General features: G+C 37.8%; 1 protein-coding gene across 4 annotated transcripts in view; it reads left to right on the top strand.

Annotated features, from left to right (window-relative positions):
- Tenm3 (teneurin transmembrane protein 3) overlaps positions 1 to 14,343 on the top strand; it is a 654,883-nt gene that overhangs the window by 465,160 nt on the left and 175,380 nt on the right. For all 4 annotated transcript variants that reach the window (XM_029570439.1, XM_029570440.1, XM_029570441.1 and 1 more), the window contains one exon: positions 4,515 to 4,753. In XM_029570439.1, the coding sequence (XP_029426299.1) occupies positions 4,515 to 4,753 (239 nt within the window). The remainder of the gene's footprint in view (positions 1 to 4,514; positions 4,754 to 14,343) is intronic.

The following is a 14,343-nucleotide window of genomic DNA, read 5'->3' on the forward strand; positions in this document are numbered from 1 at the left end:
GTGGGAAGAATAGAACTCTTACCTCATGGTGGCTAAGAAAGTGGGGAGACAGAAGGAAGAGAAGAGAAGAGAAGAGAAGAGAAGAGAAGAGAAGAGAAGAGAAGAGAAGAGAAGAGAAGAGAAGGAAGAAAAGGAGAGGAGAGGAGAGGAGAGGAGAGGAGAGAGAGCGCTAAATATAGCCTTCTAGGGCAGTGACCTCCTTCCTCCAACTAGGCTCTATCTCCTAGATTTCACCAATTTCCAATGATACCATCAAACTGTGACTGCATCATTGGATGAAACACTGCTAAGTTTAGTCTTCACATGATCCAGTCACTTCCAAAAGCCCATCAGCTGCCAACCAACCTTTTAACATATGAGATTGTGGGGAGAAGGGGAAGGAGATATTTCATAACATGGGAAAATTCTATAAAATTCAAATTGTATCCGTAAAGTTTTATTGGAACAAAGCCATATGCATTTATGCATGAGCTCTTGCTACTTTCATAACCTAACAACAAAACATAACATAATAACAATGGTATGTGAGAAAAGCCTAAAAAATTTAACTTCTGTGCCTTTACAGAAAAGTTTGCTAACACCTGATCAAAGTGATCAGGTGACTTCCTGGCCTCAGATAGCCTATCCTCTCATCCAGAGTAATGCCAGTGTGTGCAGCCAGAATGCCAAATTTCTGAAGATGGAAATTCATTTGTATACATTGTTTATGCTATTGTTACATTTTGAACTAGGATTCCAAATCTTTAAAGTATGAATTTCTTTCATTTAAAATATAGAGAGTAATATGTGCATTTCAGAAAATAATAAACAACTAATGCTTATTGAACACAAGTTGTACTGATATTAATGTAAATGCTATATGGATTACTTCACTTAATCTTCATTTAAAAAATATATTAAGTATGTGCTGTTATTGTGCCCACTTCACAGATAATAATACCAAGACACAGAAATTTAGCAACTTATCAATCATGCCCTTAATTATAAATAAAAACTAGATTTGAGAACAATTTTAATAACCATGCTGAATATGAATCTGTCATGAGATACAAAAAGTGCTGCCTCTGATAGCTGTGTAACTCAGGCAGTAGACCTTTACATTGGTATCCAGTAGCTCAGTGGGTAAAAATGGATTCACCAAGAGTCACTAGTATAATTTACAGAAATGGCAACCTATCATTTATGTCTGATCTAATTTTATGATTGACAAGACATTTTTAGAAATTTTAGCTGGTTTAAGACTCCACACAGTGACTAAATCATTAGTCCTATTTTATGGATTTAAAAAATGAGGCTCCAGCTGGGCGTGGAGGCAGAGTCAGGCGGATCTCTGTGAGTTCAAGACCAGCCTGGTCTACATAGTGAATTCAAGGACAGCTGGGGCTCCAGGGAGACCCTGCTTCAAAAAGACCAAAAATAAATAAATAAATTAGGCTCCCTGGGATCACATTACTATGATAGGCCAAGAACTAAAATACCCTATCTTCTGATCTCTGATATGGAATTCTCCCCACTGGACCCATGGTTGACAAACTTCCATGAATTTCTCCATCTTATACATGCTATACTCTTTTCTCCTGAGTTTTCTGGTGACTGTTTATCCCTCAAATACCTTCTTTTGCTTTTCATTCCTAAGCAATAATACGCACAAAATTACAACTTTGTTTCTTCCTCTATTCATCCGATACTACGTAGTTTTATTTTGCTTGAAAGCTTTTTAAAGCCTTTTACAGTTATATTAACCCTCATCACAGCTCCTGTGAGGTAGATACCATGACCATCCCCATTGTACAGACTGAAAACTTAAATGCAGAGAAAGGTTAAGTAATTTGTCCAAAGACACATACCTAGTGAGTCATAAACGTTTTAAATGGCGATCTAGTTCCCCAGTTATGTGCTATTAAGCCCTTAACTTGTTAGATACAGTCTTTGTATTAGTTATTTTCTGTTGCCATGATAAGACACCATGACCAAGGCAACTTATAGAGAGAAGAGATTTGGGCTTACAGTTCCAGGGATAAGGGTCTATAACAGCAGGGGCGGCATGATGGAAGGAGGTAGCCAGAGCAGAAAACAGAGAGACCACATCTTCAAACAAGCACAGGAAGCAGAGAGAGGCAGGAGGTCTAGCAAAGCTTAAGAACTCTTAAATCCCATCCCCAATGATGTGCATCCCCCAGCAAAGCTACACCTCCTAAAACTTCCCAAAGCAACACCACCAACTGGGAACAAAAATGTCCAGATACTTGGAACTTATGGGAGACAGTCTCATTCAAATAACCACAGTCTTTCTGGTACACAATTAGTGCATGAGTATTTAAAGTAGAAAAATTTTAGCTATGAATCACATGAATGTATCTTACATAAAGAGTGTATTATACCATGCCAGACAATGAAAGAACTCCTTTAACCCCTTGTCTATAAGAAATCAAAGCCTGGCCAGGTGTATGGTGCACGCCTTAATCCCAGCACTCAGGAGGCAGAGGCCGGCTGATCTCTGTGAGATCAAGGCTAACCTGGTCTACACTGTAACTTCCAGGCCAGCTGAGCCTACAGGGAGACACTGTCTCAAAAAAAGAAAAAAAAAAAAATTAAAGACTGCTAACTGCACTGAACACCCTAGAATAGAATGTAGTATTTCATGTTAGGACTCAAATGTGAATACACTATCACTAGCATAATGTTAACTGTAAGTCATGAAACACAAGATGCTTTCTTTAAATTTGAAGAATTTTTATTTTTAATAAAAACCTAAAAGGATATTCAGCTGGGAGGAGAAGGGATTGGCAGAGGGTTTGGGAGGAGGGGGAGGAAGACGGAGTTTATATGATCAAAATAAAATGTATACATGGATGAATTTTTCAAAAATGAATGAAAAGAGTGAAAACAAGGAGTCTTAGAATCAGTCACTTTTAAAGAATTCCTTATTCAGTGTTCATGTTTTGAGAGAGCCTGCAACTTTTAGAGGCAGTTTGTTCCACTGTTGTATAGCTCATTGCTAGAAATCTTTCTGTATGTAATTTAAAACCTGGTTCACTGACCTCTTCATTTATTTAGGTTTGGTTTTAAAATGTATTCTGTGATTCACTCCCTCTATCAATTCCCACAGGATTTACCTTCCTGATTACATATGACGCAGGCTAAAAATAAAATAGTTGACATCCCTAGAGAACTGACCAGCTGCCTATGCCAAGCTTGATAGCTCTCACTAGTGGGAGAGCACGCTGGAATGAGAACATGTCCATTGATACCCAGAAAGTCAGTCAGCTTGCAGAAAGTCAGCAGGACCCTGCACATGTGCATGTACAGGAGTACACACATTCTCCTGTAATAACAAACACAAACACAGCCTTAAACTAACAAGACTGGCTTTCTTGTGAGAATTATGAAGATACTCATGAGGCAGTTCATCAAGAAAAGTTTTAAAATACTTTTGTTCGTGGGGCTGGAGAGATGGCTCAGTGGTTAAGAGCACTGACTGCTCTTGCAGAGGACCAGGGTTCGATTCCCAGCACCCACATGGTGGCTACAAACCATCCTTAACTCCAGCTCCAGGGGAATCCGAAGCCCTCTTCTGACCTCCACAGCATTGCACCACAAGAGTGCACTTACATACATGCAGACAATACACTCATACACATAAAATAAAAATAATAATAAATAAAATATTTTTTAAAAATACTTTTGTTCTGGAAACCGTGTAACTAGACTAACTCCACAGTCTCTCAAAGAGACTCTCAAATTCTACTTGAAAGAACAGGGCTCATGTGCATACATGTGCCCTGCCATATACCTTCAAAATCAGTTTCAAGTCATTTCTGTGATGGAATTTTGAAATTAAAACATTTCCTTGATTTTTAACTTTTTAAATTATATGAGGGACAGCCAGATGGCTCAGTAGGGAAGGACACTTGTCATCAAGCCTTAGATGCCTGGAATCCACATAGTGGAAGGCAAGAACTGACTCCCTGCAAGTTGTCCTTTATTCTCCATATGGCTGACCCTCCCCCCCCACACACACACAAACACTAAAGGAAGAAAGGGATGAAGGGAAGGAAGGGAAAAGGAAGGAAGGGAAAAGGAGGGAAGGGAGAATTTCCATATCATATAAGACAGGACTAGAGCTATAGCTCAGTTGGTAGAGTGCTTTTCTAGCATGCATGAGGCTCTGGGTTTGATGTCCAGAGCCTCATAAACCAGTGGTGGTATGGCACACACCTGTAGTCCCAACACTCTGAAGGTAGAAGCAGGAAGATCAGAAGTTCAAGATCATCTTCAGCCACACAGTGAGTTCAAGACCAGCCTGGGTTACACGAGACCCTATTTCAAAAAAAAAAAAAAAATCATATGAGGGAAATGGGAGAGAGAGGAGGGATGGAGGGGCAAAGGAAGGGATGGAGGGAGACTGCCAGAGGTACAGAAGAGATCTTAATGCCTGTGTCTGTCTGTCATATCTAAAGGTATTCCTATCTTAACATGGCCATGTCTTAAAATGATGTTCTCCATTCCCACAGGCATTTCCTATTCAAAACAGGGACAGGGACGACACCACTGTTCAGTACGGCAACCCCAGGATACACAATGGCATCTGGCTCTGTTTATTCACCGCCTACTCGGCCATTACCTAGAAACACCCTATCAAGAAGTGCTTTTAAATTCAAGAAGTCTTCAAAGTATTGCAGCTGGAAGTGCACTGCGCTGTGTGCTGTAGGGGTCTCGGTGCTCCTGGCAATACTCCTGTCGTATTTCATAGGTAAGAAGTTTCTAGAATTATTTTGTCTGCAAGTTGAGGAATTATACTATTGTTTTGTTTCATTTAGTTTTGGGGTTAACAGGATATCATATTATTTTGTGAAAGGAGCGGTGCTTAGAAATTATAAAGTATTTTAAGCAATTTCAGTAGGTGTGGATAAAACAGAAAAGCTGACTTGGTAGGTAATTCATTTATATAATGAGCAAAGTTGTTCTTGGATATGTTACTTGTTACTGTGTGTTTGTTATAAGTGTGTTTGTTACTAACGTTATCACTCATGAAATATCGATACCTCCATGGCATTCCTTACACACCGTCTCATTCCTGAACTTGCAGGATTAAACGCTATGCAGGAATCACCTTCAGTCATGCTCATTGTGGGCTCTCTGTTGTTTGTGGTATTGTATGTCTTTCAGTGAACTCAGTTGTTTACATATAAACATCACTCTGGACCATTATCTTCTATTTGAGAACACTCCAGAGAACTGAGCATCCATAAAACAACGAATGGATTGCACACTCATTCGTAGATGTGAGGTTTTCACCTTTTCTAATGTATTTGTCACATTTTTCTCTTAGTAATAACCCAGATGGCAGGAACTCCAAATAGAAGTTGTAAACCTTCCTTTTATTTAACTATGTCATAATACATTTAGACATTTATACTGCTGGAAATTGCTTTCTAGAATATCAGAAATGACTACATGGTATTTTGATCTGCTTCAGAGGATAAGGAAAGGCCCTCCACATTGAAATGCTAATGGTGTCCACTAAGATGAATCACAGACTATGTGGTTTATCCACCAAGAACAACAGCCAGTGATGCATCTCCCAGTTTACAAAGCAATTTGTGATGCACCATGAAATTCTATATCTGAAGAAGAGCATTCCAGTGCTGTATATAGAATAGTATAATGCTTTCGCAGTCAATCACTGACTACCAGTAGCTACAATACTCCTTAGTTAGAAACTTTGGCATTTGAAATAACCATTTTGAGTCAGTGTAGTTAATAGAAATGAAGAATTGTATAGCATTAAAGAACTTCAGAGATAACTGGGTCAAGGATGACAAATCTGTGGGATATTATGGACCGTTATTTCCAATTCTTTGACCATGGATGACATCACTGATGATTCAGAGCACTGCTTCAATGTGAACCTGCAGACAGCCTCATTATCCTCATCAGTGGGTTTCAGACAACCCTTCCAACAACCACTGTCCATCCGCTAGAGGAAAGGAAGACTAATTCCTCTCTCATTACTTATCCAGGGTCACTTCTTCCTCCTAAAATGCTCAGATACCGAATATCGAAGGTTGTCTTTCTCCTAGGACCACACACCAGTTTGACCATATTGTGCTTTCTGTAACTCTCAGGTAGATGAGCAATTTCACAGCTAGTCAGAGATAATTTCTAGTACTCATTTAGAACCTGGCCATTAAGAGAATCCTCTCTAGTTAAATGTATAAATTATCTGTAGCTGTCAGAGTGTGAGGCTAAAGAATTCTGAAAAGCATGAGTCATAAATGGAACGTGATCAGTTACCCATATATATTTGTAGAGTGTCGCGTTTATTTTTTTTAACATGGTGCATGCTAGATAGATGCTGTGCATGGCCTGAATTCAGTACCAGGCTGACTTGTTCCAGATCCATTCTGATTGGTAAGTGTTTTGTCAGTCCTTTCAGTGGTTTGGAGATCCGTTTAACAGTATTTAATTTTATTTTTGTGATATAACTACCTAGAAATGTATGATTTTAATGTGGGATTATATCACTGCTACTTGCACGCTTTTTATGGGTCTTTTAGTATATATACTTACCATTCATTCAAATAAAACTCAAAAGTTTCCTTCTTCATAAATTGCCTGATTTATTATTTAGTAGCTATCATGCTACCTTATTTCTACTAGTACCACTAATGTACACTTTGCCTAATATAGATATTTTAGAACACCCATTTTGATCTAGTCATTGTCATAGGAAGCAAAAAGATAAAATTCCAATGTTATCTAGCAAAAATTATTATCAGAAAAAAATCATAATTGTTTTAATTAAACATAAGTCTGCTTAGAATTTTCATTGACTTTCCTATACTTGAATGAGTAGCATACTAGCACAGTGGTTGTTTGGAAATCACCTAAGACATTTCATTTCTTCATGAGTTAGCCTAATAAATCTTTTTTTATTAAAGCAGTTCCTTTTACCCTTGAAAAAGAAAATAGGTCACTTCTCACACCTGTCTCAGGGAAGGTTGTCCTTGTCAAGTAAGTGTGCCTGTGAAGCAGAGACGGAGAAAAGGGACACGTGCCTCCCTGGCCAGATCAATCTGATAAACACCAGAATCAATGGGGAGACCAATGTCATCATCAGATGAACTACACCACTTTCACAGAAATGCAGCTATCTTTAAATTTTTTCTACCTTTCATGTTGACTGGTAATATAAAGCAAAAGCTTAAGAAATTATTTTTTAAGCAGAAGAAATTATTCTAGAATATCCTAGAATGTTCTTTCGCACCTTCCAGCAAGATAATGAAAAGTTAGAGAATATAGCTGTACTACTGTGTCTCTTTTCTGAGGTGAAGTTGTCTCAGGAGGACAAGCTGCATCATTTTTGAAAGAAAGGAAGCGGGGAAGGAGGCAGAGACTTTGCTGTTTGACTTTTCCCTATTCCTATCAAAATTTTAAAGAATACAGAAAGGCCTGCAAAGAAAGTGAGAATTGTAATACCACAGTTCACAGAACACCATTATTAACGTTTAGTCATATACCCTTCCAGATGTGTTTCCATGCAAATATGCAGCTTGAGATTGGACATCTCTTCCTTATTCACCAGCTGTCATCTATATGGTTTTATTTATGGGCTATGTGTTAGTATGTGCATGTGTGTCCATTTGAACACATTGTTTTATCAGTATAAGTTCTTCTAAAGGACTTTGTTATACCAAAAGGTAGGTTCATTTTGAACTTTGGAAACCATAGTAATATCACTGTCCATTTATATAACCACTTACGCTACTATCATCTATAGATTTTATTATCAGTATTTTTAACCATTGCCAACCTCTTAAACATTTTTGCTTTATTACTTGTAATAAAAAGTATTTTTTAATATTTATTTGGTTGTGTATTTTTTATATTAAGTAGCCTAGTTTTCCTTGATTTTCCTATTGGAGCTTTTCTCTATTTTTTTGTATTTATGGATTTTTGTTTCGGGGTGGACTATGTATGCACATGCCACAGCATGTATGTAGAAGTAGGTCAGAGATCAACATGCAGGAGTCAGTTTTTGTCTTCTGCTATGTAGGTTCCAGGGATCAAACTGAGATTGTCAGGCTTGGTAGCAATCAACTTTACCCACTGAGCCATCTCACTGGCTCTCTCTTGTGTGTGATGGGGGCGGGATGGAGAGTTGGTAGTTGGAAACAATCTTGTTATATAGCCCTGGCTGACCTGGTATTCTCTATGTAGCATAGGCTGGTCTCAAAGTCACTGTAATCCTCCTGTTTCAGCCTCCTGGGAACTGATATTATGGGGATGATCCACCACACTTGGCTTCTCTATTCTTTTTCAGTTGCAAAAGTGTTTATTAATTAGCAATACGAATCTGTTGCCTTTTATGTTAACATATTTTTCCAATTTATTACTAATCTGATCATGATTTTTGCCACAGGTAAGTTTTTTTTCTCCCTTTTTTATTGCGTTTTTGTGCAGTACATGTAATAGTTCTTAATCAAATTTAGATCCCCTCCTCCTCCCTACCTCTCCATAGCTCCTCCCCCAGGATTTCATGCATTCTCTGATATATGTTAAGACCTATTTGGTCAAACATTTGTACCCAGACATCCTTTGGCACAAGTTCATCCACTGCAGTCTAATTAGCATATCTAGAGTCACTCCCTTAAAGAAGATCTACTCTCCCTCACCCAGCAATAATCAGTTGCCAATAGTTCTTTGGCTAGGGTTGGGGCCTGCTGCCCATTTCCCTTGTTCTATGATGAGTTTTTGTCTAACTGAGTCAGCATGGGCATTGTGCATCCTGTCACCATTGTTGCAAGTTCCCAGAGACCTGAAAGCCTCTGTTTCCTTATGTTCATGCACCAGCCCTGGCTCTTACAATCTTTCTGCCCCCACTTCTGCAATGGTTCCTGAGCCATGGGAGGATGAGGTTTAATACAGGAGTCCTATCCAGGGAAAGGCACTCTATGGTCTCTTATTCTCTAAAACTTAACCGGTTGTGGCCTGTGTGCCAATATTTTAGATTTAATGATTTTCCCTGCAATTTCTGGTTTTTACATCATACTCATGAAATCTTTATTTAATCTAGGTAGCATTTTAAAAACAACACATTTAAATGTATTCAAACACTTCAATAGCTTTAGTTGGTTCTAGGGACTGAATCAGGGCATCATGCATGCCAGACAAAGCACTCTACAAGACAGCTACAACCCCAGTTCCTCAATAACCAGTTTTAGTCAATATTTTAGTGGATATTTAGATATATATTAGGGGCCACTCAGAATCAAAGGTACATATATGTGTGAAAACACACCTTCAACAGTATATGCTGCCATAGCACTGATGATGAAACAACAAAAGAGCAAAGAAGGAAAACACCTGTCTTTAACTAAACCATTGGGCAAAAACTTGATATCGGCAGTTTCCTTTTTTTAAAAAATTGTGTGTGTGTTATATGTGTATACATGCTCGTGTGTTGCATGTGTGCATGTGCATGTGGAGGGGAGGTATCAATACTGGCTGTCTTCCTCAATCATTCTCCACCTTAGTAATGAGACAAGGTCTCTTGCTGAGCCTGGAACTTGCTGATTGGCTAAACTGGCTGACCAACAAGCTCCAGGGATTTGCCTGTTTCTTCCTCCCTAGCACTGGGATGATGGGCATGTCCCATGGCATCATCCGGTTTTCTACAAGGGTGCTGGGGCTCTGAACTCAGGTCTTCATGCTTCCTTAACAAGCACTTCATTGGCCGAGCCATATCCCCAGCACCCTGATCTAGCAGGTTTACTTGAACTTGAGCTTGAAGAGGGAGGAATATGTCGGATGTCAGGGGTTAATGAGAGGTCACTGTGGGGAGAGGCATCTGGGGAAGAGCTAGGGTATATCAACAGTGGTGCCTAGAGAGTGCTCACTGTGTCTGGCATTGCTTGAATTTATATGTGAACTTCCTCATTTCATTTTCCACAACCCAATGAATTATCTCCATTTAAATAAAATAGTAAATCTTAAGAAACTATCAAGGACTCTATTGTACTTTAACTGCATTCCATGAGTTTTTATTTTTTTTATTTTTTATTTTTTTTAGAGAACTAGAAACAGGAAAGAAATTTAAGCACAGGAGTGAAAAAGAATCAAATTTATGTTTTTTAATAGATGGCTTTCAAGGCATTCCAGGAGAGGTGATGGGATGAAAAGTCCAGACTTGGCTTTATACACTTTTATGTGCCTAGGAACCACTTGGATAGCTTGTTGAAATGCATATTCTGAATCAGCAGATCTGAAATGAGAATTGAAGCTGTGAATTTCTAACAGGTCCCCAGATTATACTGCTGGGGTCCACAGAACATAGTTGAGCATCTAGGGTCTTCACTAGTGCTGTCAAATGTTCCATTTGATGATATAAATACTCTGTTGGCACACTGTCCCATTCATTAGCCACCAGTCACATCTGGCTGTTAAGCACTTGAAGTGTAGCTCATTAATTTAATGAACTGAAGTTTTTCTTTTCCTCTTAATTAATTTAAACTTGAACAGCCACAGGTGGCTAGTGGCTACCATTTGGACAGTGCAAGTCTAGAAAGCTGTTAGAAAACAGGTCAAGTGGGAGACCATGAGGCCAGCTTGGGTAGAGGAATGAGCAGAATTGAGAAGCCTTAGTTGATATATAGTAGAATGCATATGCTGTCATTTTGTATATGCCAGTTTAAAAAATAAAATGTACATAGAGCAGAATTCTTTTCAGCAGTCATGTTATGATTTTCTTTATACTACTGAGGTCCCAATTAAAACTCCTGCTGTAATGCATCACCTTTAAGGTGATAGGCTTTTATGCAATGAAGATTCCACTGATTCCCAAGCACAAATGTTAAGTCTAATGATATACTGATTATGGAACTATCAAAACATACCTCTCCCACTTGCTAGCCCCTAATATATTCATTCTTCTTTCTTTCTTCTCTGAAATCTGGAAATTCTAAAGATGAAGACCCAGAACAGTGGGTGAAAGAAAGGTGGTCTGTTTGTTGCTGTTACTTCTATCTCCATTCAGTTAAGCAGTGTGTGGGAATCCTGGTTGTTATTCTTTCCTTGCATATGCCTTTTTGTCTTGGTGAAAGATAACCTAAAATTTTGGAGAAAAGATTCATAAATCACATAATAAATTTAAACATGAGTAAAGCATCAGTAAACACAAATCAGTCCTCAGAGTTACATCATTTAGAACTGCAACGTCACTCAAGTCATACTTCCAAGAAGACGATTGTTGACATTCAGCTCTATGAATATTTCCATACACTGTTAGGCAGAGCCTGAAAATTCAAAGGATTTTTCCTCACCAAGTGTCTTGAAGGTGTTTGCACATTGTATCAGTCATTTTCCTCATTTCTGGAACAAAGTACCTGACAAAAGTAACTTAAGGAAGGAAGGGCTTATTTTGACTCCCAGTTCCAGAATACAGTCCATCATGGCAGAGACATCATTGTAGCTAGAACTGGAGGTAGCTGGTCACGTTGCATCCACAGTCAGGAAGCAGAGAGAGATGATGCTCCTGCTCAGCTGGCTTTTTCATTTGACCCCATACCTGGATCCCAGCACATTGTGCTGCCACATTTAGGGTGGGTCTTCCAACTTCAAGTAACCTGATCTAGAAACCCTGTCACAAATAGGCCCAGAAATTTGTCTCCAAGCTGATCCTAGACTTATCAAGTGTCCAGTAGTAGCCATCAATATATGTTCTGTATAGTTAGGAACACTAGGAAAAACAAAACTATTAAAATATATAATACTAACATAGTTGCTTTGCTTCTTGCCCTTTTGCCTAGCTTTTTCCATAACCAATTAATTCATTTGACCCCCATTTGCAATGTATAATTCAATGGTGGTTAGTATTGTCACAAAATTTTGCCACTGTCACCCTCAATCTAGTTCAGAAAATTTCCATCACTTTCAAAAAGGAAACCCATGTCCTTTAACTATCAATTGCTTTATATTTCTTTGTAACACCCAAGTGAGTTTTTTCCCTTATTAAAAAAATTCTGAATTTCTTTAAGGAACAGGCTTATATCCCAAAAACTATAGATAATTCAGCATTGTTTGTCTTATGAGCTTATGACATATGCTGTTAACCAAAGAACTACAGAAATTTCCAATATTTTTCATTACAAAATATGTATGTTATTTCCTTTGAACAGCTGCAACCAAGTAATTCTTAAAACAGATGTCATCATATGTCTGCTAAGAGGGCTATTTAACAACATGAGCATTCCCCATGTTTAATGCTGTTAGGATTCATTAGCTGTTATCTCTGCTTTACTTTGTGCCTATTTGCATTTTATAAACATCTTTACCTCTCTGTGCAGCTCAGGGTCAGAAGGAAGAATATGCCAGCCCTTTCTGCATCATGAAAAATCAACCATTTAAATATATATGGCAAAATAAAATGTGTTGTGACATTCTTTTTTCTTTCTGAACATGCCTTTGTAATAAAAATGCCATTTTATTAGGTTATAGAACACAACCAAGCAATGAATTACAAACTGTTTTTCACTACTGCTTCTTCCTTTAACTCTTCAGTGCATTACAATCATAAAGTGCATTTTATCTGAGAAAGAAGGGGGAACATTTTAACACCGATGTCATTTAATCATGTTATAGAAAAATTGTGTTATCTGGATTTTAGAGAATGGGAAATTGTGAAGCTCAAGTTTTGGAATCAATATTTTATTTTTGTATTTATGAAAGCATATATTTAAGGCTGATTCAGTGGTGAATGAAGGCTCAGAATAAAATAATTTGCCTATAGGAAAAGAGAAAAATAGTAACTTTATTAAACATATTGACATAGCGCTCTGAATCTTTGACTCCAAAGAGGAGAAAATCTAGCAAAAACTGAACTCTGCCCAACTATATTTTTCCCTTATTAAGAACAGTGCTTTGTAGGAATGAAATTCAAGCTTCATGTATCAATACTCCTTAGCCCTCACTGAATATTGGGCTATTTGGCATCTCTGTTTTCTGTCCTGTCTTTCAGTATGAACTCTTATTGATGAATTTGTAGCAGATATTACTTTTCTAAGTCTAACAAATCATATAGAAATGCAGAAAAAAAGGCCACTTAAATCTCTGTAGTCTACAGCGAACTCTGTATAATATCACAACAGTGAGTCCTGAATTGACCCTAAAGTGGGAAAAGCCTATGACCAGTTTTTGATAGTATAAGATTTTTTGCTTTTTATTAGCATGTGATTAAATATTTACTTTTGGATTTATTCTGTTACTTATTGTTAAACACAAAAAGGAAAGCACTGCCAAATCCCAGACATTTTACAAGCACAGAAAGTATGCTCTTCTTTTCCCCTAGAAGCTATTTTGTCATCAACTTGATATTAGATCAACTAAAGTAAATAATATTGAAAAGTACTGTATTTAAGCAGACTGTTCTTTCGTTTAAATATAGGGATCTCTTGGCTTGGAAAATATTCAAGATCCGTAACAATAAGAAATACCTTTAAAGTCAGTTCAACATCAGTTTGTGCTAGATAGAAATACCTTGACTGTGAAGTACACTGTTTTCTCTGATGGAGGCTCTTGTTTTGTAGAGCGTAGCAATTTCCTGACTAATGACAAGTGGAAAGCATGATACAATATTTGCCATTTTGGTGCTACAATACATAAATATTTAATTGGCATTGCTCATGTCATTTGCTTTTACATTTGTGGTACTGAGAGCAATGTGTTCATAGAGAAATTCCTACATACAGATCAGGGAAAGGAAGAGTAGCTGGTAATGCAGTTAAAAGAATAACCTGATAGATGACTAGGACTTCTCAATAACTTCATTATACAGTTTTCAAGTTCCATTGACTCCATATTCAACAGTTAAATCCTAGAATTTAACAGATGAGCTAAAATTAAGATGTTAATTTATTTAAATATTTATAGTGCCCACCTCATCTTTAAATGTCTACAGACTCCTTAACTTTTCCTTCTTCCTTACAAAAAGATGCCACCGTTTCTTCTTCAGTGTCTTTGGTAATGTGACCATTCTCCTTCAGAATCGGAAGCATCCATTCATCTACACAACCCCCTAGCATTCATTCAGCAGCCATATGTATTGAGTGACTACTCTAGAAGACACATTGTGATAGATGCAGCAGTGATAATAGAGTCAATGCCTTCTTGCAGATTACAATATTTTTGAGAAATGAAACATCCAGCAATTAATTATAGTCAGTATGACAGTTTTATAAAAGAGAAGGCTGGGGCATGTAACTCAGTGGTAGAACTCTTGCTTTGTGTGTGTGGTGTCCTCAATTCAGTCCTCAGCAGGAAAGGAGGGAGGGAGGGAGGGAGGGA

Source organism: Nannospalax galili, unplaced genomic scaffold (assembly GCF_000622305.1).
Source record: "Nannospalax galili isolate Female #2095 unplaced genomic scaffold, S.galili_v1.0 scaffold461, whole genome shotgun sequence".
Classification (NCBI taxonomy): domain Eukaryota; kingdom Metazoa; phylum Chordata; class Mammalia; order Rodentia; family Spalacidae; genus Nannospalax; species Nannospalax galili.